Source organism: Calidris pugnax, unplaced genomic scaffold (assembly GCF_001431845.1).
Source record: "Calidris pugnax isolate Ruff unplaced genomic scaffold, ASM143184v1 scaffold13, whole genome shotgun sequence".
NCBI lineage: Eukaryota > Metazoa > Chordata > Aves > Charadriiformes > Scolopacidae > Calidris > Calidris pugnax.
Genome location: NW_015090810.1, coordinates 7,339,871 through 7,366,996, shown reverse-complemented (window position 1 = coordinate 7,366,996; position 27,126 = coordinate 7,339,871). Strand labels below are relative to the sequence as shown.

General features: G+C 37.6%; 1 protein-coding gene across 1 annotated transcript in view; it reads left to right on the top strand.

Moving 5' to 3' along the window:
• Nucleotides 1-26,718, top strand: part of ANKS6 (ankyrin repeat and sterile alpha motif domain containing 6) — a 46,742-nt gene extending 20,024 nt beyond the window's left edge. Inside the window, exons 6-18 of the mRNA XM_014938697.1 lie at nt 1,521-1,627; nt 3,072-3,220; nt 6,384-6,594; nt 7,184-7,233; nt 8,209-8,412; nt 8,560-8,725; nt 9,410-9,579; nt 13,454-13,643; nt 15,038-15,154; nt 16,835-16,902; nt 18,204-18,320; nt 19,275-19,371; nt 25,944-26,718. Of these exons, the coding sequence (XP_014794183.1) occupies nt 1,521-1,627; nt 3,072-3,220; nt 6,384-6,594; nt 7,184-7,233; nt 8,209-8,412; nt 8,560-8,725; nt 9,410-9,579; nt 13,454-13,643; nt 15,038-15,154; nt 16,835-16,902; nt 18,204-18,320; nt 19,275-19,371; nt 25,944-25,993 (1,696 nt within the window). The 3' untranslated portion in view covers nt 25,994-26,718. The remainder of the gene's footprint in view (nt 1-1,520; nt 1,628-3,071; nt 3,221-6,383; nt 6,595-7,183; nt 7,234-8,208; nt 8,413-8,559; nt 8,726-9,409; nt 9,580-13,453; nt 13,644-15,037; nt 15,155-16,834; nt 16,903-18,203; nt 18,321-19,274; nt 19,372-25,943) is intronic.
• Nucleotides 26,719-27,126: the final 408 nt, after the last annotated feature.

Below are 27,126 nucleotides of genomic sequence, written 5' to 3'. Positions count from 1 at the left end.
AGTTTTATTATGATCTGTAACGATAGTGTGGGTGTTAGTGAAGTCGTGTTGTACCTAAACACTTCAACGTACAAGAACCCTGTATAAAACCACATTCAACACACCCCAATTTGGCCGGGACACCTCATGTGCATGAATAAATATTTACCCTTTTAATTCTGTAGTTTGCATCCTAGCTTTTCTCCTTGGTTGGTATGAGCCAGTTACAAATTTCCGAACAACTGGAAATCATTAGCCTCCTCAGAGCCTCAGCTTGCCCCTTCTTGTGAGCAACAGTGGTGTGGAGAGAGCAGAAAAGGTCTGTGTGAGCCAGGGACATGAAAGAATTGTGTGTCTGTGTGCCCTCAAGGTGCAGGACTGGAAAGCAGGATGGGTTGATGACACAGTGTTAAGGAAGAGAAGAAAAGCAATGGGAAGTATATGGAGAAGCTGTAGGGGGATAAGCAGAACTTTTGTTAGAAGAGAGGAGGAACATTGCTTCTCCATTTCAGCTTGATTTTATCTGGAATGAGTTCAAAAGTGAACACTTCATCTGTACAAGAACGCTCTGAAGTGGAGCGGTTGAGCTCTGTATGTCAACTTCGCTATTAGAGCTTTCAGTCGGCTATTGCTATTTAAAATTTTTGCTCAGTGTCACTTATGCGTGTCACAGGTTGTTTTTATACAAGGTCAGTCTCTGCTCAATAGGAGTTTTGAATTAAATATATTTTTCCTAGCTTTGTTGTCTGTTTGCTTATTTTGTAGGCTGAATTACAGTATTGTTTTTCACTCACAAGGCAAATCCTGCTTATTTATTCAGGTGTATGGGAGGGGAGAGGGACTAATGGGAATGGGATGGTGAGTTCCTTTTATGCAACTAGATTTTATGAGCTATTGTTGGAAGGTGTTTGTGCTGGTAATCATTTAATGCTGATCGTTTTTGCATTTTAAACAGCTCAAGAAAGTGATAATGTGTCTTCTCAATTATGTAATTTATGTCTCTAATTAAGTGAAGTACTGTTGGAGTTTATAAATTATCTTCAGTCGATTTGGCTTTTTCTATGCAATTTCTTACCTATTCTGAATATGAAGTTGTGTTGAAGTATTAGTGATGGTGTATGATGACTACAGGACTGACCTTTGCCTTTCCATCTGCTTTCTTGCCCTAGGCATTGATAGTCTTCCATTGGGAACATGTTTCCCACAAGTTCCAGAGTCAGTTCCATTTTAAGAAACTGACTATTTAGATTAGTTTTTTTAGACTGACTTTCTGCATGTTGATTAGTGTAATTCATGGTGAGTAAACAATGACTGTGACAAAGGAATCATGGAAGCTTCTGAATAGTTTATGGGCAAATTTTAGACTTGGTTAACTTGGTTAGCTATAGAAAAGATAAAACTGATCTTTAATTGAGGAGCAATGATACAAAAGGATGAAAATGGAGTATTAGGGTTTTCTCTCTCTTTTTTTTGTTTTTTGTTTTTTGTTTTTTTTTTTTTTTTTTTAAACATGAGCAATGCCTTTTTTTCTTCCCTCAAAGAAACAAAGACGTCGTAAAGTATTTGTTAAATCAAGGAGCTGATGTCAATCTTCGTGCAAAAAATGGATACACAGCTTTTGACCTGATAATGCTGCTGAATGATCCAGGTATGTTATTTCAAAGACCACTGCAGAAATGTACAACATAAACAGTTTAAACATCCCTTCCAAACTAGAAAATACGTTAAAGTCGCTAGGAGTCATCAAGAAAGAATGCTTCCTGAAAATGGTGGGTTTTGAGTTAATTGCTTAGATGAGTGTATACATTTATGAGATAACAGATTTTCATGTTTGTTCATTCCTCTTGCCTTTGTTTTTGAAGATGCTCCAAAATGTGTTGTGTCACTAGAGCCAGTTTAGTAGCATTTGACTGTGGTGGCCCAGGTATTCTGTAGTTGTTAGCACAGAGCCGTCAACTGCAGCTAGAAATTTCCATTCAGTAAACAGCAGTAAAGGGACAGGACAAAGAGAGTGCAATCAGAACAAAACTAGAGGATTCCTGGCTGAACCTCTCACTGGGTCTGTAAAGGCTGAGAATAAATCACACTTCAGGGCTGAGGTTGTTTTTATGGGAGTGCTTTAGAAAAAGGCAGCATGTTTTGGGGAGGCTTCAATGAAACACATTTAGTTCTTGTTGCAGTTTGTTTAGCTTATGTGATTTGTTATTATTAACCTTGCCTGGTACCTGAATTGCTTTATCTGAAGCCAAAAACCACTAATGATGATGGAATTAATGTTTGTTTTCTCTGTATTTACTCATTATGTTGGTTTTGGTCACAAGTGGATAAAAGTAGATCACTAATAGTTTTTATAAAATAAATTTTTAGAAAATTTTAGAAAATAAATACAGATAATATTTTTTACTTATGACTAACTTCTTGTGGGACAGAGTAGTTTGTTTTGTCAGCTGTTCAGCAAGAGTAATATATAGGTCAGTTCTGTCTGCCCTTCTGAAAGTCTTTCCTAACTTCTGTATAAAATACAGTTTCTTGGGATATTTTTTTTTTTTGCTTTCCTGTGCTCGTCTCATACTTGTTCTTTTTTCTTCTTCTTCCTTTCTTTTTTTTCTTACTTTTTTGGTCCTTTTTTCTTACCATGTCTTTTCAGTCCCTTCATGGTCTAGGCTGAACATCTCCTTTCTCTTTGGGATTTAATTTCAAGCTTCTTTCCTGCAACCTACGCATGAAGAAAGAATACTCATTTTTCTCTGCTTTCTTCTTTGTCAGGTGAGAAAAGGGAGCATTGCAATATTGTGCTTAACTTCTGCAAAGTGCAAGATGAGGCAGTTCACTTGGTCACACTTCACTGATTCTGACTGAATAGCATGTTTAATTATATTGATAAATACTGTTAGAGACTGCAGTCCACTGTGTGGGGAGAAGGGATGGGAAACATAGGCCAATAAAGAAGGTTTTGGGGATTCTTCTGCTTTGTGTTTGAGAGGTAGATCAATTACCACTACTGTGGGATTTATAGGAAAAGTGTCAGCATATCAGTCATAATTTGGGAAAGCAAAACAGACTAAACATTATCTTAATTTGTTTTCTTTTAGACACAGAACTTGTACGGTTACTGGCATCGGCGTGCATGCAAGTAGACAAAGACAAGAATAAACTGAACAACAGATCATCTTTGCCTTGTTCCAGAAGTAGGCAATCCTTAAATGTCCCAATGTTGCCAGATGACAAAGGAGGTCTAAAGGTAAATATATTCACTCTTAATAAATAATCAGTGTATTGTTTCTTTTAATGAATGGAGAAAGTCATTGCTAAGAAGTACTTTGGATCTAATACGTAACTTTCGGGGGGGGCAGAGAGATAGTTCTGAATTCCTTGTTGACTGTGCTTCCTTTTTTTTATCAAATGTACCATATCTTCAGCTTTCTTTTTGTCAGATTGCAAAGCAAAGGGAAGACTTTTAAGGAAGAGTTTGTATCAAAGCATTCAGTGCCTAGACACACATCTCATAATTAAGTAGGGGAAGGTATCTTGTTCATAAGTTTGGAACTGAATTTTGATTATGATCTTAATTTTAAATCTGTGTTTAAAATCCCAATATACTTCAGTTTTAGTAGACTGTTCTTATACTCATGGCTATTATTTTGTCTTTGAAATTGAAGCGGAACTGTTATGAGGATTTGTTTTTTTCAATTATGCTCTTTCAAGTTAAGCTTTTTGACTAGTACATTTTCAGATTTTTCCTCTTTGGGATAAGGGTGATTATATATTTGCCTTTTGTCTGATTTCTGTAACTTCTTCCATCCTCTTAATTTATCTTGAAAATAATATTTGTTCAGAGGTCATGTTGTCTATATTTACTCTGGTGTAATTTTGATCAGTCTTGTCTGGTTTTAATTCAAGCAAGCTCATTTAAGTATTCTTAGTCTGTTAAGCAAATGTACACGTATTCCTACCTTCCTCCTGAATGGTATTCATACAAAAATATCTGACTACGAGTAGGCTGCTTTTGAACTTTAAAAAAAACAAACTCTTTTCTGTGTCTGCTGTTTGATCACTTTTGTCATTAACTAGTTGGGGTTTTGTTGTTGTTGTTGTTTGTTGTGTGTTTCTTTTATTTGTAATTTATGCATAATACAGGCCCTTGTTCTTTACCTACTGATTACATAGTGGATAACCATGATCTCAGTCGTTACCCCTTTCACACCGAAACTGTTAACTACTTTGTTTCTCACCATTTTATGGACTTTAAAACAAAATTGTGCCTTTTCCATATTCTGTTGCCTCTCTCTTCTGCCTGCCTGTGCCCCTTCAATGTCAGTATTGGAGCAGTGTGAATTGCCTGAATCATGTTCAGTTTCTTTTTTTAAAGTTGTTTGAGGGCAGAGATTTCCAGTTCTTCCCCTTATTCTTTCATTCCTAATATTGATACAAATGTCTAAGGTATTTCTCAAGTGGCAACACTATTTTTCTGTTCTTTATACTATTGCCTTCTCCCACTGCTGCTAGATTTTGCCTGTTTCACTGACACTATTTTTTACCACAAATGCATTTTTGTTACTTGTCTACTTCAGTCTAGCTTAAAGCCCTTTATTCTAGCCTCTACATGTGTGTGATGGGGTTGGGCATATGGAGAGGCCACAACAGCAGACCAGAAGCTCCAGGGTTCAGACCACCATACTCTGAACACCAGAGGAATAAGATTAGGCTCTCCACTATCATTCCTTTTTTGCTGGAGAGCAGTAGTTATTTACATGGTAGCATAGTGGCTGTTTTTACGCCTTTTCGGGTTAGTTTGTGGTGTGAGCATGTGTTAATGAAGCAGAAGCACTGTGAAGAAGAGTAACAAAGATGATGGGAACTTAGAAGTGATAATTTTGTTCACTGAAGCTGGCTTGCTCCTGTAACAAACTAACCACATTGTGCAAGCAATCTCTTTTGTAAGCTCATTGTACTCTGTGTTAAAACTAGATGGATTTTTTTTTTTTCCCCTTTCAATTCCTTTTGGAAGGTAAATAAATGGTGAACTGTGTCGTTTTTATTGCTTTCTTGGAGCTATCTGTCTCTCTTACCTTTTCCCGTCAGGTCTTTGTTGCTGAAACTGACGTAAATCTTTATTAGTTATGGCTCCAAAGAGATACAAAGGTCTGAGAACTCTGTCCGTTACTAATGTTCTGTGCAAATTTAAAATCTTTTTAATGATCATCTGCTGGAAGGATTGATTTACAGGGAATGAGTTTACAGTTTATATTACTTAGTTCTACTGTATGGATGGTTTGGAAGACATATGATTAAGCAGTTGAAAAATGTTAAATGCCAAGGAGAGAGGGGAATATATATGATGAGAAGGAATGGCTAAGAATAGAGGAAGCTAGGATAGCATGTTATCTAGATTGGGTATCACGTAAGGCTGCCTTGATGAAGTATCATCACTTGTACATGGCTTTATTATTTTCTAAAAAAGTGTTTCAGAAAGGGATGAAGAAGCTTTACTTAGAAGTAATCAGGCGACATTTATAATGTCACTTGTACCTACAAGCCACGTAATGTTTAATACAGATTGCATAGGTCTTCTTAATATATTTTATAAGTCTTGGATAGTCTGGAGAAATGGCCTCCTAAATGCTTGAAACATATTGTGCTGTCTGCCTGTAAAAATGTATGTCTGTAAATATATGGATAAGTGTTCTTTTGAGCGGAGATGGTCCTCTTGTGTAACAGTCTCCACATATGTGATACGTGTATGGGTGGAGGTTATAGGTGTAGTAGTCTTAAGGTTTGTGTTGTTTTCACAGCTGGTATTTCCTTGCCTTGCTCTTTTTCAGTTTATAGTCTTTCCAGTCTGGCAGGGCTTAAGTTGTCTGTATAGCAGCACTGTATGGATTGTGAATCTTTAGTTTGACAGGAATGCTGTCAGAACTCTTCCAGGTTGCCAGTGATTTTGAAAATCTTAAAGAGATGCTTTCATGCAGATCGGATAAACTTCAATGCACATCTCTAAAAAAGAGAAAATATTCATGCCAATTCATTGATGCCAGGGAGCGTAAGAACAGATGGTGAAATTGAAAGTTAATGGGAAAATGAAATATTTGCCGTGTAGCTGTAAAAATTTCCTATTCAAATTGCCCTAATACTTTTATCTGCCTTGTCTTTCCGGGTATGTGTAGAAAAATATTGTAAGGCATTTGCCAGATGAAAAATAAGGAAAGAGATTAGTTTTATGCATACAACTTATGGTGAAGGATTCTGTTGGTAATTGCAAACCACTTTAAGATTGCATTTGTAGTTTATCTCAAAAACTTCATGACAGATTTGTCACAGCTGTAAGGCTTACTTAATTGTACATTTCTTCTCCTCTTTTTTTCTTTTAGTTGGAACTAAATTGTTGTGTCTTCTTATCAATCTAGTCCTGGTGGAGCAGGATGTCCAATCGATTCCGCAAGCTGAAGTTGACTCAGACATTGCGCCATGGGTTTCCTTCCAATCAGTTTGTGCCTTTTCCTGATGAGCCTGAACCATCATTAAATTCAACCATAAAAGCAGTTTCACAGAGTGATATGGACACCTCTGGAAACCTTGATGCTGCTACAGCTTGGATCACAAATAACAAAACTAGCGGTAAAGCCAGAGTTGTCTTGTGGGAAGTGAGCTTTGTGTAATAGTCAAGATGATACTATTTCTAGTTTGTTGATTTAGTTTTTATTTCGCTTCATACAACTGAAAATATGTGTAATGTATTTGTAGTATATAGAGAGATGTTTGTACTCCTGACTGTTAATCGTGCAGCATCATTTAAGCAGGAAAATGCTAATATAATAACGTCACTGTTCTGTAGCAAGCACCATTAAATTGGACAGTAGAGACAGGTCACTCAAAAGTTGTTAGTATCATCAATAAACTAATTTATGTAATGAAAACAAATTTATTTAAACAAATTAATAATTCTGGGAAGACAGAGGGATTGGAAAAACCCAAATCATAAAGCACATCTGCTGAAATTGTAGTTCTCCATCCAATCCTCCCCGCCCTTCCAGTTTGTGATGTGAAGCCAATAGTCTTAACTTTAATTTAGGTGCTTGACAGTGTCACTGGAAATCTTGGTTCTGTGTGCTTACTGAGGGTGAAGCTATTGAATATTTTAAAACAATAAGCTGTCCTTGAGAACAGGAGTGTGTAAAAAATAAAAGATCATTTATATGTTTTTCAGGTGTAAACACTGCAAAAGGAGGAAAGGATGATGAATTATTGACAACCATGGTATGTCACTGTGTTCTTGGTATGTTCAGCCCAATTCAGAAGATCATGCAGCTCTCATAATTATTTTTTTTTTCCCCTCCTATCAAAGTCACCATTAGAAAGAGAGCTGTCATTTCTTAATAGTTACTAGGTAGGAACTGACATGCTGTGATACATCAGTAGTTCTTAGGCTAGGAAGTACTACAAGAAGTATGGTATGGAAGCTGTTCACAAGTACTGACTTTTTTTGAGAGTTATCCATACCTCTGTATGATCAGCAATGAATTAGTAAAACAGCTGAAACAGCTGATTAGTTGCTGACAAGAAGTGTGCTGTGAGGAAAACATGGATGGAACACGGTACAATATGAAGTGAGAAATTACTAGTAGAGGCAACTATGAAATATTTAGTTTGGGATATTTATTTGTATTATTCTATTTCTTCTTTTGTTATGCTGTAGCTTTAACTTCCCCTACAGCTTATTCCCTGGAAATATCATTAATTTTGTCGGATTATCCTTTATGTTCTTTTTGAAGAAGATTAAATAACTTTTGATTTGACTTACTGACAGAACTTCAGAGCGCCAAATCAGTTGTGCCATTCTTTTCTGTTTCTGGAGAACAGGCAGTTGTCACTGTTTCCAGGTGTCCTATCTGGAAGTACAGGGAGGACTACGTTGTCATTTCTTTAGAAATTAATTTTTAACATTCCTGTTAAAGTCTATTTCAAGCAAGATTTAGCCCTATGAAGGAAGAGACAGTTTCTGCCATATAATGAACTAATTAGTTATATTAAAGGAATGAACATACTGATGGTTGCTAGAATGTCCATTAAATTCTCTTTGTTATTATGCATTGTACATCTTCACAAATACTACTTCTGTATCTTGTTTCCATCTTATTTTGTTTAAAAATGCACTTGTTTCCATCTTTTTATTTAACTGTTTTTTAAGAAGAGGGTCTTTTCTTTTTCCCTTTCTTTGTTTCCCTCTCTCAGCTGAGAAGTAGTGCTCCATTTACCAGGCTGCCCAGCGATAAACTGAAAGCAGTGATACCCCCTTTCTTACCACCCTCAAGTTTTGAGCTTTGGAATTCGGACCGAACGCGACTCAGCAAAGATGGCAAAGCTGAACAGATGCGAACTGCCTGGCCACAGAGAGCAATCAAGCATGATTTCAACAGCAGTGGGAACTCTGATATAGTAAGCAAACGAAATGTATACTAAAATACCGCTGTTGTTCTTCGGTGGAAATTTCAGATCTTAGGATAAATAAAATAGCAGTTGAAGTTTGATCTTTGTTTTGCTCAAATAAGAAAGATGAAAATAATTTTTCTTTTTCTTTTCCAGACATCTGTTAGCAAAGGCACTAGACCAGTCAAATTACCAACATTTGCAAGAAGACCTGCATCTCCTTCGAATTCCAACAACTTCAACCACTCCCCCCATTCTTCTGGTGGATCAAATAACATTGCAGGAATTAACAGACATGGAGGAGAACTGCATAACAGATCAGGTAGCATACTGCTTTTATTTTTACTAAGAAAGTCATTTGTATCTGGTTCAACTAAAAAAATAGTGTTTGTGATGATGGTAGAAGATACTAAGCCTCTTATGGGGGCTCCTGTTCCTGTGTAAGCAAAACATACATAAATTTTGTTGGAACAGGATTGGACTTTGGACACCTATACAAGGAAACAAAAGCCTCACATCTGTTATAAGTTAGCCGCAGTCTCAGAAAAAACATGTTGATTTTATGGAGTCCACTCACGATGGATCAGGTGGATGCTTGTTCATTGCGACATACATTTCATGGAGCTGCCTTTTTCTCTTACCCATGTTGCTTGCTTTTTGTTCAAAATGAAAATCAGTATTCAATTAAAACCAAAGCTGCAAGCATTGTATCTGGCAGCTGTAAGCACAGTATGGTGAAGCAGCTTGTGAAACCTATTGTCCAAAGAGTATGAAGGTCAGCTCTGTGTGTGTATAGACAAGGTTGGTTTCTCTCTTCTCCTGTGGTTCATTTTTATTCCCTTTCCTGAAAACTGCTGAACAGGACTGAATCTTACAATTCTCTCTCTTATTACATCCAGTCAGTTTTTATAAGAAAGTGGATGGTGGAGAGAGGTGCATTGAGAATTAACAAATATTTTAAAATTATGTTTTCCTTGACTCTGTTTTTATTTTATTTTTTTCTTAGGTGGCAGTGCGGATAATGTTTTGTCTCAGATTGCAGCCCAAAGAAGAAAAGCAGCAGGTTTACCTGAACAGAAACCCAGTCAACAGCATAGTCCAGTCCAGTCAACTCCTTCATCCACTCTGGCTGATTTGCAATGTGCTCAAATTGTTGGCAATGGGCATGTTGTAAAGGTAAAGAGAAATGTTAATGTTTGTATTTCCAAATCGGCTAATTTTAATAGGTCATTTCTCAGTTATTGGTGGTTGATAAATATAACTGCATGACATTGCGTAGCTGAAAGTGAATGAACATGTGCTACAGTAGTGGAAACTTTTCAGTTCCGCAAACCTTCCTTTTAATTACAGGTCTACAAAAGGTTGGACCTATTAATAAAACATGATTTTGCTTTAGTATTAATTTCACTCTATTTTCAAAACAGTAAATGTAATACTTGATCTTATGGTAGATCTGCACTGTTATTTTGGTTTCCCATGATTTCTTTCTATGGCCCTAATTGAGTCCAGTGTTTTATGTTAGTTATTCCTGGGCTTCACTCTGGAGTGGTATGGCTAGGTTTTCTCTCCAAAGGCACAATCTGAGTTCAGAACATGTGATATTTTGTGCCAGGATCTGCCCACCACAACAATCACAGTGGTTTGGGTTGGAAGGGACCTCTCAGATCACGGAGTCCAACCATTAACCTAACACTGACAAAACCACCACGAAAACATGTCCTTAAGCACCGCGTCTACCTGACTTTTAAATACCTCCAGGGATGATATCTCCACCACCTCCCTGGGGTAGCCTGTTCCAATGTTTGATAACCCTTTTGGTGTAGAAATTTTTCCTAATATCCAATGTAAACCTCCCCTGGCGCAACTTGAGGTCATTTCCTCTTCTCCTGTGGCTTGGTACTTGGAAGAATTGACCAACCCCCAACTCTCTACAACCAGGTAGTTATAGAGAGCAATAAGGTCTCCTCTCAGCCTCCTTTTCTCCAGGCTAAACAGCCTCAGTTCCCTCAGCCTCTCCTCATAAGACTTGTTCTCCAAACCCCTCACCAGCTTCATTGCCCTTCTCTGGATTCTCTCCAGCACCTCAATGTCTTTCCTTTACCCTCATGACTCACCCATTTTTGTGCGTGTACTTTGAAGTTAACAACTGCTTTGTACAAAATTTTTAAGGATTAAGATTTTAAATCTTCAGAATCTGCAGAGACACACGTTAGAAAGCAGCATCATAACAGAAGATGTGATACATTATTGTGAAATGTGTGGGTTTATTCACACAGGGAAACATTGCATTTCAGAGAGCAAGCGAAAGCAAGCAGATAATTGGGGGTTTTATTTCTAATGCCTGGCATTCTGAAAATGTTAGAATACATGACCAAGAGCAAAATTTCTCAACTTTTTGCTTGTGTAATCTCCAAACAGCTCCTTCTGCTTTGTTTTGTTATCTTTGCATCTTCTCATGAGATTCTTTTTGAGGTTTTGCCCAAGGAAACAAAAAAGGCCAGCGTATAAAATCATTACATTTGCTGTGTCAGTCTGTGATGTCTTATATGACAACAGTAAGTTATATATATATATTTAATCAGTAAATATAAATGATAAATGAAGTTAGAAAGTTGTTCTGTAATTTAATTGAAATTTCTGGAGGGTAGAAATCAGGAAAAAAAAAAAAAAGTATGCAACTACCAATGCCAAAACAGTTTCCATGAATAGTTACTTTGTCTCTGATCCTGATGCTGAAGGGACTACTTGTTGCTTTTCAAAGATGAGATTGGGAGCTAAAATTTATTACTGTGCTGGACCTCCAAAAAGCTATGGACTCATACTGATTCTTTGGCACATGATAATCTTTCCTCCCTTTCTATCCCACATAACTGCTCCCTGGGTTATAAATGATCTGTCTCTTTCTTTCCTGTAGACAAAGCCACTGTATTATCCTCTTTCCTCATTAAAGTCTCCTACTGAACAGTTACCAAATGCTTTTTTTTTTTTTTTCTCCAGAGGTGGTCTGACCAATATATATCTAATTAAACTCTCAGCAGTTCCTCTCAGCTGGATTTTATCTTGGAAATAATTTCAGAAGAGCTGCTTGTGTGCCCCAAAAAATCTTATTTTTCTTCAGTTATATTAGTTAGCCTATTAAGAGATAATACTTGTGCCTGTGAGCTTTGAGCTGCAGATCTTGGGGCCTGTTGTTACAACAATGCTGCCACTAAGAAGTTTACCTATTGTTCACACTCACAGTGGAAGACGTTAGGGGATAAAGAACTAGTGAGGTGCAATGCCCTGCAGATCTTCTTCTGGGAAGGCTTTTCATCATACGTTGAAAAGATTTTTAAATGAAAATGTTGCCGATATGTTGGCAAGGCAACAGCTCTTCCAGTGATCTTTGTTTAGATGTCTAGATAATTTCAGTCTATCCACCAGTAACAATACATGTCATCAGTTTGGATCTCACTATAGATGTTCATGTATCACGTCTGATGTGATTTTTGGGACATCAGTGTCTGTTGGGAGTACACAGTCACATGGATCCACACTGGCTGCAAAAGCTTAAACGGCTTACTTTGCTGTTGTAATCAACAACATAAGTGCCGAAAATTTAATGTCTGTATCCATTGTCAAATTGCTTGTGCCCTCCCAGTAGCTGTTTAAGCTTGGAAATAGCGGATCTAAAAATGCAGCGATGTTACGCTGGTCATTTTTGCAAAAGTTATCCATGAGGGCTGGGATTGTACAAGCCGTAGAGAAAAGAAAAGGAAAACTGAATAACAATTTACAGGGTGATGTAGTTTAACTAAATGCAGACAATGCAATAGAGAGGAAAGACCATTCTGAAACACAGACGGCCAGTAATAGAATACAGGGAAATTTGGGTCCAAAAATTGAAATAAGTTCAGTATGGTCTTCAGAGCATATTTCTATCTCTCACATTTCTACCTCTCACATTTCTATAATGTTACATTACTTCTGGATAACTCAGTGCAGGGCTAAGGAGTTCACACATTCTGACATAGGATAGAGTAATGGAAGACGCTTCTTACCACTCAAATCAGTTTTATCTTTTCAATACCGTCTCTTTCATTTACTAGAAAAATGTCATTTATGCCATAGCCCAGAAGCATTAATTAATTTTAGAGAGGCAGGAACCATGAACCACTGTCATTCTCCCTTCTTGCCTTGTTACCCAGATCAACTTTTTCCTTATGTTTTTCTTGTATCAGCCTGACTGACAAAAGTTATTTTAATTGAGGCTCTCAATTCAGGAATCCAGGAGAAAACCACCTAAGACTTGTTTTTAGGTCATACAAAACAAACATGGAAATGTATGAAGTGAAACATATATTGAGGAGTTTAGGATATGAGGCAAATTAGCTTATTTTGGAAAAGACTGATATACTGTATGTACCTATATATTCTTATTCCTAATTTTAATTTGTCTGTTTTAATCTTTTCAATGCCTCCAAAGGTCTAAAATACTTGCAAAATATTTAATGAATTTGAATCATTTTATTCATGTTAGGTAATAACAAGTTTAAAGGTAAACTAGAAACTTTCATTCCAGTGCAGCAAGGGGTTTAAATGCACCTGAAACTTAGTTTATGGTTTTTACATATTTCTGGTTAATCCAGGATGAAGTGCTACTTTAAATTAGCATCTGATGTATGTTCAAAAGCTTTAATTGAGGCTTTATTTATTTAATTAAATTCCTGAATGAAAAAGGCCTTTTTTCAGAGTCAAATGAATTTCAGTTTTTCTAAAAAGAATAATTGTGGTGTTTGTGTATAGTATTGCTTTATAGAAATAATTTTCTTATTCCAAAATTACATCCTTAATAGAAGTACTTTTCTTTATGAGTTCAAGGGGATGGACTTTCACCTGGGATAAATCAGTATTGCTCCAATTATTTCAGTGTGAATCAAGCAGAAACTTCTGGTTGTGACCACACGCTCTGCAGAAATGATAAGCAACTTAAGTAACATTGAAGCATCATATATAGGTAAACACACTGTTGGTTTTGTATTAAACGAAATGATTGTATTATTAACTACAGCAAAAACTGGAGATGAACAAAAGACCTCCATCTGGGACTTCATCTACGTCTAAAAGCACATCACCAACTCTCACACCTTCCCCATCACCCTCCCCATCTCCCAAGGTTCACAACGCAGAGTCTTCTCTCTCCTCTTCTCACAGACAGGCCAAGAGCAATGGTTCCAGCAGCGGGACTGTTACAGAAGATGGTGAGTAGGTCACTGTAATTATAGGAGATTCATTCATCAGGAGCACAGAGTGTTTAAAGCTATAACTGTACTGGATTAATGTGTATCTGCATGAGAGTGAAAACTTTTCTTAGGTCTTTCTTACTGTGAGATTGGCATTCCTGCAGTAACAGGCTATTTCTCTCCCAAAAGCTGCAATCCTTTCTATTTGGAGGGAGGTTGCTGCCATCTCAAAGCTAGCATAGGGCACGGTTATGTGGCCTCTTTCCTTCCCCCCTTTCTGACTTAAATCCTGTTTTTCACTGGTTGCTGACGGTAGAAAATGCACTTTTTCCACATTTGAAATTATTTTTTTTCTTAATAAGTGCAGTGAAGCACATCACTACAGACACAGTTTTGATTCCTAGCAAGCCAGAGCTTCATGCAATTGATTTTTAAGAGCTATATTGCATTTATTTTTTTTTAAATTGCAAAAGTAGCCTTATTTTGGCCTCATTTTTAATTTTATTATGCTTTCTGATAACCTAAAGTTAGTATTTTTCCAATAAGAGTGCTGCCTTTTAGGTCGAACATTTAGGTCTAAATTGCAACACTTTATTTAGAAAAGCAATGTTACTGCATTGGAAACAGGATAACAATTAGTTTTCCTTCTTAAACATCTCAAAAAAAAAGTGAAAAAAATAACATGACTCAATCTTTTAAATAAGAGATGGAAGTACCTTTTATCTGGTTTCTACGAGAGGCATTTTGTACTATTTTTGGTTTTTTTGAAAGTGTCTGTATTGATTTGGTTTTGTTTTGATTTATGCTGACTTTGTCCATTGACACTGTACTTCCATTTGACACTAAAGAGAGATGATACTTGATCTGCTTTCTGCCCTTCTATCATGGCTCAGCTGCCACAGACTGTACTGACTGCTGGAGAAAATCCCTTCACATTTTAGTTAGTGCCATTTTATAACGAAGACATAAGAGTTGTTGGTGTAGAAATATATAAAGGGAAGAGAACTCTCTGTTGGGTAACAAGGGAATTCCCCAAGCTTTCAGCTGTTAGATTCTCACCTGGAGAAGGTGACCTTTCTGACTGCACCACTAGTGCCATGATACAGCACATTTCCTCTGTAGCAGAGGGGTAGGTTGTCAGAAGCCAAAGTAGTTCTGGATTCATTTTGATTGTAAGCTTTCATGGTTAAGCAGTCCAGGACTTCTCTTACTGTGAGCTGATTCAGCAACAGCAGTACAAATGCTCACAGGCCCATCAGTAATTGGAAAAATAAGTACAGAAGGCCTGCAATGCTAACTTTTCTTTTTCTTTCAAGTAAACATAAATGAACTAGAAAACTGATTTGCATTGAATATTACTGTGAAGGAACAGTAGGCAGCAGGGTTCAGAGGTGTGCGTGGTTTCTTTTTAGGCAACCACTTGGTGGACCATCAACAGCTTGTCGCTATTCTGAGAACCAGTGATGTAGAGAGTCATGAAAGACGAAACCACGTGAGAGTAAAAGGAGGATCTGAAAACTTGGAGAAAGGTAATCTTACCCTACTACTACAGAGTAGTACAAAAGAGGTGCTAAATAGGAGTAATGTGGCAGAAGTAGTAAGGGCTCTGAGAACCTTTTCTTTCTCCAGGGCTGTAGGTAAGGAGACAAGATACAAGTAGAGCAAAAGAAAGATTTAGTGAAAAAGGAAAGGAGAAATAATATGTTACGCCAGAGCTGTAAAACTTGAGAAGTTTCTGGGTTTGTTCAAACTTAATGTATGATAAAGGAACTGGAAGAGGGAAAGAGGAGAACAAAACATGAAAAGCCTACAGCTGACAGTATTGTCTCTGTGAAAAGTGTTAGATGTTGTTTGTGACAGTGGTGCTCTTGGGCTCAGACCCTGAAAGTTTCTTCCCATATTACAACCTATAATTTAAGCACATCAGTGTGATAAAAAATGAGAAGGCTAACTAACAACCTAAAAGAAAAGAGGATTAATAATATATCTAAGGGCTTTGAATGAAACTTTTGTTTTCCTTCTGTAAGGTGGTATTTTTCATCAAACTGCATGGACAAGTTCTCATGCTATGTTTTTAAAGCTGGTTGCCTTTTCCTATGGATTAACCTGAGTTAGGGTACTAAAGCTTTTAGCCTGAAACCACACCAACCTTTACAAATCGTGTTAAGCATACCAAATTAATTGGCCTTGAGGTAAAAAACCGAAACCCTAGCAGAAAATAAGACTCAACTAGAATTTTTCACTTCAGTTTTCTGTGAGCTGTTCTATGTAAAAAAGGAGGCTTCCAGAGTGGTGCAAATTGTGTCCATCTCAAGATACTTGGTTTCTTTTTAGAAGCTCAGAGAGTGAGATTCTCTTTAGCGTTTCTACTAATGATGAAAGAAAAAAGGATAGTCAAAAGACAAATAAGTGAAATAAATAAAAGCAAAGCATATTCTGGTGTCTGCAGAATTGTTTCTCTTACATAATCTCGCCCCTCTCTTCTGGCTGCTGTTGGGTTGGAATTTTTTCCCCCTCTTCTTAAATATGTTATCCCAGAGGTGCTACCACTGTCGTTGATGGTTCGGCCTTGGCCAGCCTTTGGCCTTAGAGCCGTCTGGCATTGGCCGTATCAAACACAGGGAAAGCTTTGGGCAACTTCTCACAAAAAGCCACCCCTGTAGGCTCCCCAGCTACCAAAATCTTGCTATGCAAAGCCAGTAGAAGATATGCCCTTGTATTACTGTTTTGAATGAGCAACTGGGTGGTTGCTTGCTCTACACTTTGCTGTCCTGGATCATGACTTGGGAATATGCCATTCAGTTCATTGCCTACCTGAGGAGTTTTGCTGTCTAATCTGCATGACCTGGGTCAGCCATGGGGGGCCAAGCACCTGCGTTTTAGGCATTGAAATGCCTAAGTTGTCCTTAGTGGTTTGGCTTTTTAAGATCCTTTTAAGGAAGAAGAAAGAGCAATACAACAGAAAAGTTTTATCCTAGCAAGGTAAGATTAGATGGAATTGCAGTATGCAGAAGTAGGTAAGAAAACAATAAGCCAATACTTTAATTTCTGTTGCAGAATAAATGTGATTGGGTTTTTAGTATCATATATCACTGCATTGAATATATGTTTTAATATATATTTTCAGCAGTTAACAGTGCAGAGAACACTACAATCTTTCTTGATCCATGGGGTTTTTTTTGTTTTCTTATTCTTTTCTATTACTACAGATGAGCTGACTGGCATCCTTAAAAAATTGTCACTTGAGAAATACCAGCCTATTTTTGAGGAACAAGAGGTATGTCTTTTCAAAAAGATCTATTTTCTACTGTTTTAGAAAAAGTAGGGTGTATGGCACACATTGCATCAGAATTGTGATCCAGAATCTCACATTTAATTTTACAACTATTTCTGGTTGCAGAAAGAACCTTGAAACTTGGACCAAGTGGTATTCCTGGCATTTTCTAGGATACTGACATATCAGTGCTTTTTACACTGAACCTACTGTTTTGATGCAAATAGGTGTTTCAGTTCTTTTTTCTTCTTTTTTTCTGTTTTTAAACTCTGCTTTTTCTGTGTATATCTATATGCAATGTGGTTAAACAGTTTATAGGATATACTGTATTATCCCTGGAATCACGGCTGGAACCTCATTTGCAGATGGAGAACAGCAGGGTGTGAGTCAGTGGGATGGCTGCTTTCCCTTCTTTATCCGCTATGAATAAACAACAGGAGAATTAAATTGGGGAACCCAGATATCATTGTAGATGAAGGCTGTGACAGTGACTTGCCTGAAGGAAACAATGAAAGGAAACATACCTGAAAAGAAGTAAAATTAATTCATTACAATATTTAAAAAATTATCAGATGTGAGCAATAATTGTGTGTTTGTTTATCCAAAGGCAGAGGGTAGTGAATGGAATACAATAAATTGACATTGCTGCAGAGTTCAGGATTCAGCACCACAAACACAGATATTTTTTTTTAGCGGCATCACAATGCACTGGGCTTATTGTTCTCCTACATGATAGGCAAGGGAGCATTTTGTAGAAATGAATATTCTCCGTGTGTGAAGGTTATATCAATATGAAAAGTTTTAGATGTTTGTTTGTATCAGAGCCTTATGGATGTGTTGATATAATAAAAACCTGATATATGAGCAAACCCTAGGTTTTCCTCAGGAGACACTGGAAAAGTACACAGTATATTCTGAAATTCCAAAAATGCTTGGAGGGATGGAGGGAGACAGAGAAGAGAGAAATCTTGGGCTTATTTGGCTAGGTGCTGCTCTAAGTAGAGCAGTTTTTGTGGAGAGGATATATGTTGTATTGACAAAGCTTGTCTGAAAAAAAATAGTCTATTAACATTTTAAATATACTATCAGAATTAATTGAATTATTAACAGCAGATTTTAAACCTGACAACCAAGTAGTAAAGTGGGTACCATTTGGTGCTGGTAATTGATTAAAAATATTTCTGTGCGTAATATTTACAGTAAGTCTATACAATTATAAAAACCTACTACTTTTAACCTGTAATAGTGAATCTTTGCCTAGGTAAATTTGTCTTATTTTTTTCTTTTATTTTTTTCATATGCAGGTAGATATGGAAGCCTTCCTTACGCTTACTGATGGCGATCTGAAAGAGCTGGGTATTAAAACTGATGGGTCAAGGCAGCAAATTTTGGCAGCTATTTCTGAACTGAATGCAGGAAAGGTACATTTTGAAGTACTGAGTAAATTAATTCAAGGTTTGCTTATATTGTTAATTCAACATACACTTCAAAATTCGAGTTGCAGGTGTTAGTTAAAAAACTCAAAAGAATGTTTTCCAAACAAAACATTTAATGTATTTGATTAGTGAAAATATTTTCCTTTGTGGCAGTCCCTGTTTGTTCTCTTTCATTAACCCTTTCCTAGTTTAGTTACTGTACAGTTCTGTTACAGACTATGGGAAATTTTATCAGAAGCTACTGTTAACATAAATATAGGCAATATTGCAGTTACTGAGTATTGATTTCAGTGATGCTAAAAAGAATCACCTGGCCACTATAGTCCAGCTGGAGAATATAATGTCGAAAGAAAGGTCTCCTTTGTTTTGCCTAACAGTTTTTGATTTCTCTGTGATTAGATAAACAGCACTTCTCTCATTCCTTACACTTTTGTTGCCTTTTAACTTTATATTGACAGAAATGAATTTGCAAAGAATGGCATTCAGTAAGGAGTGCTCTTGTCAGAGAGATTATGGACTGGAGCATCTCTGTATTTAGGCCTGTTGAGACTTCTCAGCTGCTTTTGCGGTTTTGAGGTCCATTCTCTCTCTGATACTGGAAGCTCAGCTAAGCAAAACATAATTTCACCAAGTGAAGATCAACAACAGCAAATGATAAAGCTAAAAATTAGGGAAGGTGGATGATGCTCCATGCTATAAAGCTGTGAAGAAAGTAATGAAAATGCTTCTGTAGCTGTCTGGTAATTTCATTAAAAGATTACTGCAGGGTTTTATATGTATCTGGGAGGTAAAGATTTGTTATTATTTGTAACAGTACACTGTGACTCTCTAGGCATAGACAGATGTATTTACACATTTTTTTTGTGAACTCTTAATAAATTAATTAATTTTTTACAGAAATTTAAGAATACCTTATTTTAATTTATTGTGCTTTTACAGGGCCGAGAGAGACAGATTTTACAAGAAACTATACACAACTTCCACTCTTCCTTTGAGAGTAGTGTTAGTAACACGCGACCTCCAGGTCATTCCCAGTGTAAGTAGCACCTGAAATTAATTGAACAGTTGTGAATACTTTGTATTAATATTGGCTGGAAGAAAGAATGTGACAAACAAGCCAGCTAACTGCTTTCTGGGCTAATAATTGGGGCGGGTTGGTGTCTGTTGCTGAGACTGAAGAGAAGATTTCAAGGTAAAAAGGTAGAGATACCTGCAAGATTTTTATACACATTTCAGTACTGTCTGAAATAAGCATATAATTTTTGTTATGCGTTACTAAACACAGAAAATGGATGTAAGTATGGCAAACTCTGGTATACAGTATGCTGTATATATCTAGTATATATAGCAGCAGTGGGAGGTGCATTTCTGTATGATACGTAAGTTACTTTTGCATGCTTTTTATAGAAGACATTTTTCCTTACTGTGATCAAGTAGATTAAATATATTCAAGGTTTACAATTTAGTATACTAGTTTGGATAGCTATGTTAATTATGTTAACATAACTGCTGTTTGGGGTTTGATAGCATGTATGTATGCATTTAGTTATTTCGTGTAGGTAATATTTTTATATAATTGTCTGTAGTTGGTTTCTTTGGAGTGCTAACTGCTAGCCATTGCTGGAGAAACTGTCTTTTAAAATGTACTGTCTATAATCAAAATGGCCAGAAAGGTATTGCTGACCCGTAACAAATGAATACATTTACTGCAGTCACCCCTAGATATAAAAGTTGCAAATCTCTGTCCTGCCAGGCACCTGGGCCAAAGGCACATACACATCTGTTACTCAAGGTTAAGAAATGGGGAAAAACTTATTCATATGTGTATTTCTGGATCCGTGTTTTAGGAGGAACATGAAAGCCACTGAATGGCCTCAGGAAATTCACCATGTTAAAGTGCCTCTTCAGTTGCTTGTTTTGCTGCTTCCATCCACTCACAAAATCATATCATTTGTTTAGTGGTTATGTTAAATAATATTTCAGGTATTGTGTGCTTTTGGAGGCCTTAATAATGAGCTAGTCCCATTGTTCCAGTCTGTCAGTTGAATATCACTAGATACTTGATAGCGAGTGTTGTCCTACTGTTGTCTTGGGGAAAGCTGGGCATTGCTGGGGTAGTTTGTCAGTGTGGGCTACTTTCTATATTCTGTATAGTCTGCTTGGCTGAAAGCCCCTGTCAGGTGTCACTGTGTGCATTATGCAGTTTACTTCCCGTTCTCAGAGTAGTCAGCGTACGTGAGAATTTCTGGATGTCTCTTGATAACATCCCAGGCTTGAAGAGCCTCTTCTGTAGGTACAACTAGGTGAGCAGAAGCTGCTACTTGGGATTTGATAACATGGTGCAATGAACTGGAATTACTCAAGAGCTGAAGAAGGGTACAGATGTACTGTGTCTCCAAGCAACTTCCTAACCAGGGAGCTTAAGTGTCTGGAAGACAGCAAAAGATGGTAACGGTGACAGAGAGTTGGGGAGAACATCCTTTTTGTAAGAATGGAGGCAACAGTTGCTCCTGCTGATGCTGCAAGGAGGCTGCCATCAGAGATCTATCTTTTGGAGTTTTGTGTGTGAGAGCTCCATGAAACAGATTTGACCGTGAAACAGGAACAGAAGCTCTAACAGAAAAGGAAGAGGAAGAGAACATGTATATAAGAGAAGTTTCTGCACCAGGTAAGCTGCTTTTTATTGTAAAAAGTAGCAGTCTCTGGAACTTGAAGTAGTTTTCAAGAATGTCTAACGTTTTAAAGCATAAGAGCAGCTGGACTGAGCCACGTCCAGGGTCCATACAGGTGTGTTCAGCTTTATCATCCAGTCTCATTTGACATTGCTGTGAAGAGCTGCTTGCTTTCATTTGCTGTGAACTTGCCATTTTCTGACTTCTTTCACTTCATCCTACTGGATCAGAAGATACAGTAGACAATTATTCCCTCTTCGCTGCCTCCATGCCACTGATGATTTTACAGATACCCGTGATACTCTTCCTCAGTCATGTTTTTTTCTGGACAGAAGACTTACAGGCTGCTTAATCGTTCCCTACACCATAGTTTTTCTGATGCTCTTTTCCTTTTCTACCATATCCTTTCAGATTTGGACACAGCAGCCTAGAATAGAATATTCAAGTTGTAAGCATACTGTGGATTTACACATGACACAGTGATGTGTGGTTTTCAGTTGTGTTCTCTGTTTTCAGTTCTCTTGCCCTTTCCTAGTTATTTCTAGTACTCTGCTTTTCTGGCTATAACTGAAGACTGAATTGGTACTAATTAAAATTATCTCTTACCCAGCTCAACTAGTGAGTTCAAGCTCAGATGCTACCATTTTATATAACCACTCGAATACTGTTTTTTCCGTATGCCTTACTTCATATTACTTCATACTTATCTTAATCAAATTTTGTCTGCCATCTTATTGACTGGGCACTGATGTCTCATGAAGTCCTTTTGTCATTCTTCTGTTTGCCTTTCTTTTTATTTACATGAATAACTTACGAAAGTTCTTCACTTCACTCTACCTGCCCTTTTGAAATCTTATATTGAATATCCTGAGTCCTTGTGCAGATCCCTGTGGAAATGCTAGTGGTGAGTCTCTCTGCTATGGAAAAAACAATCACTGTTTACTCCCACCTTCTGTCCTCTGCCTTCCCAGCCAATAATTTATCCACACAAGAAATCTGTGGCTTCCTTATTGTCTTAAGAACTGGCCTTGAACCATGTGAAATGCCTTTTAAAAATCAGTTGCATCTCTTTTATCTATAAGACTGTTGACATCTTCAAGGAATTCCAGTGTTGTTGAGGCAAGACTCTTCAAATCCCTTTTTGACTGTTTTCTACAAAATTTCAGATTCTTTGTTATAGTTCATGCTAATCCGCCTGGTATTACTGGCCATCTCACGGGGCTGTGTTTCCCTGGATCTCCTCTTGAACCATTAAAAAAAAATGAGCATCACTTTTATCACTTTGCGGTTATGTGACAATGTAAACAAGAACCTGGGCTCTGTACTCAGCTGTTCAGCTGCTTAATCCAGAACATCTGGCTCAGCAATTTGTTATTATTTGCTTTTTGAGACCTTGGACTCCTACGTAAAGGCATCTTCTGAAATGGGAACCTTCTGAAGCTTCTCCGTGGTGAATACATTTAGTTTTTCTGATGTGAACTTACTTCTCTAGCTTGTTACACTCTAATCATTGATTAGCATCATAGCATCTGTAACTGGCTGCCTCCTGTGATGTGAAAAATAGAATGTGAAATATTTATGCTTTTTTTATGGTCCACAACAGCTGGTTTCTCTAGAGCTCTTCCTAGGAGCCTGTCTGGACGCTGTTAGTAAGAAAGGTGGTTCGTTGCCCTTTTAGAAAGCTAGATGGCAGCTCACAGGATAATCAAAGCGTCCTGCTCTTCTAGCTGTGTTGCTATCACTGTTTACACACCTATCACTGTGATTTCCTCAATATTTTGAGTAATTTTAAAAGCTCAGTACCTAAAAGAGCGGCTGCCAGTGTAGCTCTGTTTTCGTGAAGTTTCCAGCCTGTAGGGGTGTAAAGAAGATAATGAAACACAATCTGAATATATGCATAAGACTCAATAATGAAAAAGCAGGAGAAAAGAACCTAAATCCTTCCTTTCTGGAAAAGTCACTTGTAATTGTGGGAGGTCTGTAGTCTGACTACCTCCACCAAGCCTGCAAATATCTACAGCTTCCACATCCTTCCCCATCTGTAGCTCCAGTGCCCCCTTATTTTCAGTTCCCCTCAAAATACCCCAATTGACACTGCCCAGGCTCAGCCCCTCTGCTCCTGCCACTGAGTCAGGAGCTGTTGCTGCTCTTTCCAACCTGGTATGAGATGGGAGGCAACAGAAATAGAAGAGCTTCTAGATGAGTATTTCTAGAATGGAAAAGAGAACTGCAGTGATTACCTACATTTGTGCTTCTAAGGAATGCAGGAAAAGGAAGACAACGATACGCAGAATAAGTAAAAGCAAGACCACCAGAAACAGAGGTTTGATGGTATAACTAATTTCACGCAACAGGCTTTTTTAGAGAAGGTCCTACAGTTTCTTCTCGATGTATTTTTGGCAGTTCAAAATAAATTTCTGGGTTGTATCCTCAGCTTGCTTTTGGTTGAGCACCTCCTGCTGAGGTCACTGCTTCTGAACTCGCTGTGATACTCACTACAAGAACTCATAGAAAAGTTGTTGAGCCTTTGTTGGGTTTTGGCAGATGAACTATTTCAATTATAACAAATCTCACAGTTGGGAGAGAGATTCCTTTGTACATCAGTTGCTGTGTCATCCCTGGGGCTGGAAGTGAGCTGATTCTGCTTTACAGAAAACGGGCTTTGACATACATTTGTTTTCTGTCAGAAGGATACTGAGACTGCGTCCTCCCCACCCCACGGGAGTGATACGTGGTTAGGCTGTGGGAGCTCCATATTCCAGACCTTGCCTGAACCGCATGAGGCAGATGACTGCCCTCATTGCAGTATAAATAATTCAGTGGTTACTGAGCCCATAAGCTGTGAGGTTCGGGAGCACCATAGTTCTTGTCTGTATTCTGAATAGGCGAACGGTACCTGCATGGAGTGTTGCCTCTGTCTCTTTTTTAAATGTAAATGAATTTGTGACCTTCAGAAAATTCTGCCAAAATTAATTAATTCCACGAGTGAGTGTTGTGGGTTCCTTTGACACTTAAGTAGTTTTGAAGGGAAAAAATTATGGCTTGAAAAATTGCTAATGTGTGCTAAACACCCTGTCCCTGACAAGAAAAACTACTAGGAAAGTACTGCTTCTTTATAACCCAGAGAACTGTGTCAGACAAACACAGAATTAGCTTGCTGCTTCACCATTTAAATTCAGAGCAGGTGACCAGCCCGTGGAGGCATGAGGCAAAATGTCTGCTTTGAGGAACAAAATGCTCCTCCTTGGCCTGGACTACGACTTCAATGAAACAGCAAGTGGCAGCATGAAGTCCAGATTTCTGAGAAAACTGGATTTAAAAAATTTTGTCACCCCAGGGTATGTTTATTTTTGTAGTTTGAGGTAAACTTTTTGCTTACATGATTCTGGTAAAAAAGAAAACCACACTTTTTGAATGCCCAATTGCCAGGCCTAATTATTAGGTGGGGTTTTTTTTGGGGGGGTTGAGGGGAAAGAGTCAAGATTCATGCAGTCATCAAGTGGATAATTAAGAGGTTGACTAGATCTGCCAGTGGTCTGCCCGTTCATTGAAGAAACTGACACCAAAGGAAAGAGAGCTGTATCTCAGCACGGTCTTCCCAAATATGAAACAAAAAGCTGAAAAAAGTTCATGTGAATTCTGTGAAATTATATGCTGGAAAAAAGGAGCAAACCAACTGAAATGATTTCTTCCGGAAGAGTAGAAATAAAATCTCATGTGCTAATTACAATACCTATATAAAGAAGTGTTACGTTTTAGATCTGTGGTAAAAAGTGGAAACCGTTCATGGAGTTTCCTTGTCTGAGTCTGGGGCTTGTAGCAGAATTTGTCATTTCTACAAAAATGACATGAAAAAAGCAAGAGATCATCCAAGGCTTGTGCTCCGAGGGACACAATCTTCTTCCCCTGGGGCATTTCCTAACCTCGTTACAAAAAATATTAACAAAGGTTTGTTGGAGGTAAAGCTAACTACCAGTTAGCTTAGTTTACCTTCTAATATCAGAATCATAGAATCATAGAATGGTTAGAGTTGGAAGATCATTGAGTTCCAACCACCCTGCCATGGGCAGGGACATCTCCCAGTAGACCAGGGTTTATTGAAGTTATTGAAGTTTATTGAAATGTTAGAAAGAAAAAGATGAGGCTCTTCACTTGGTATAGACATCCAGCTGCTCCACCTAAACATAACACTTCTCTTATAACAGGTGGGAAGAAAAGAGAACACCCCAACATCGAGAAGGGGTGTTGAACAAATGGGGGATTTAGCTACCCAAAGAATAAACTGAATATTCTCCAGATAGAAGTTAAATGAAGAGTAACTATGCCTATGGTAAAAAAAGAATGTGGTGCCATTCAGTCTATAATTCTTAGCGGTAATCCTGGTCTTCCGCTTTCTCTTCATGTATAATAGTATGTTGCATATTGATACCTACTTACACATATGAATCTGCAGATATATAGGTATTTTAAAAGATGTGACAGAATAAAGTGGAATAGAGTGGGGAGTCATTTGTGTATTTGCTTTCCACTGTTGGATTCAGAGTCAAAAATATCAAATGAAAATTATCCAAAGGAGGGAGTTAGAGAGATTGCAGAGTGAGAAGTAAAAATAGGAGAAAAGCCAATATAGACTTGAAAATAAAAATCATACAGGATTTGGGTAGTCACTTGCTAGAAAGGCACACATTGAGAAGAGAGAGACACTGGAAAGGTTTTGTGGCAGTAGATGGCCTTTTCACATGTGACTTGGACTTTTCGTACCTTCTCCCTACAGCAGAGGGCTTAAGATGAGTAAAATGAATTACAGGTTAAAATTGTTGGGAGTCTGGTATAACATGGGCCTGTTTCCAGTAGTTGTGGAATTACTCTGTCATCTTTAAAGCTGTGAGTCTTGCTGGTTGCAGGTTTTCAGATTTTTGTTTTTCTTTTTTTACAGCACCTGGCTGCTCTATAAAACCACAAGAAGCTGTTTCTCCTAAAAGGTAGCTACTGGAAAAGAAGATTTTTTTTCTTATGGTGAAGTTTGGCATCTGGCTGAGTAAATCCAAGTGTACAAATGAAAATTTGAAAAGTTAGTCCTAACTACACCTGTGTAGGACTTTCTGCAGTAACGTACTTAAAGTTCAAATGCCACAAAGAATAAAAGAAAATAATGAAGTGATTGCTTTTACAATCCAGCCTAAATGATTAACTGTTTGAGGCATCAGTGGTCTGGATCGAAGAACAAAGTCAGAAGAGCAGGAAGAATGAATGACCGTATAAGAAGATTCAAGTTTTCAATCTACTCCTGCCCGTAGATGAAGAACCCATAGGAGGCCTGCATGGGCACAGTCAAGAACAGCAGAGTGTGAAAGAAGGCATGAGAACTACCACAAATTATGAGAGCTTCTACATGGAGAAATACATAAACTGAATATGCCTCTGTTGACTGGATACAGATGAAGGAATCCAAATTGAAAATGTAATGGTTTCATGAGGAGGAATATAAAGAAAAAAGTAATGCTGCATTCTTCATTAACCAAAATACACTTTATCTATTCAATAGTAAGAGGTTAGAGCAGCAGTAAAAGTGAATATGAAATACCTATTTGTAAAAATAGCACTTTATTTAAGGAAATGCATAATCAGTCACCAATATTTAAACAGAAATAGTGTGAAAATATTTTATATTCCTGATTGGTTTTTTTGAGAATAAAGCCATTTAACTGATACTGGCTGGATTTTTTTTGAACAGTAACAGTAGCAGATCCTTAAGAAACAATTTTATAACTTTATTTTTGTAATACTTTTGAAAGGTCTATTACAGTAATTATGAGTGGAAGTAATTTTCTGCTTAGTAAATACAAATTTTTGTTGAGCAATTAAAATTATCTGTAATGAGTCAAAACATCTCACCTACTACCTCGTTCCTATGGGCCCTGTGGCAGCACAGTTTCCCCATATGATTTTGTGCTTTTAATGCAACAGGTGTCACTCCAAACATACCATCTGCAGAGAGTCACCTTAAGCCTGCTAATAGGGAAACCTCAAGGTGAGAAGGCTTCAGCTGTTCCTGTTAAGATCTTGTGGGCCTTATTCTTTGGAAGGAGAAGAACAGCCATCCCACCTAAATAGAAGGG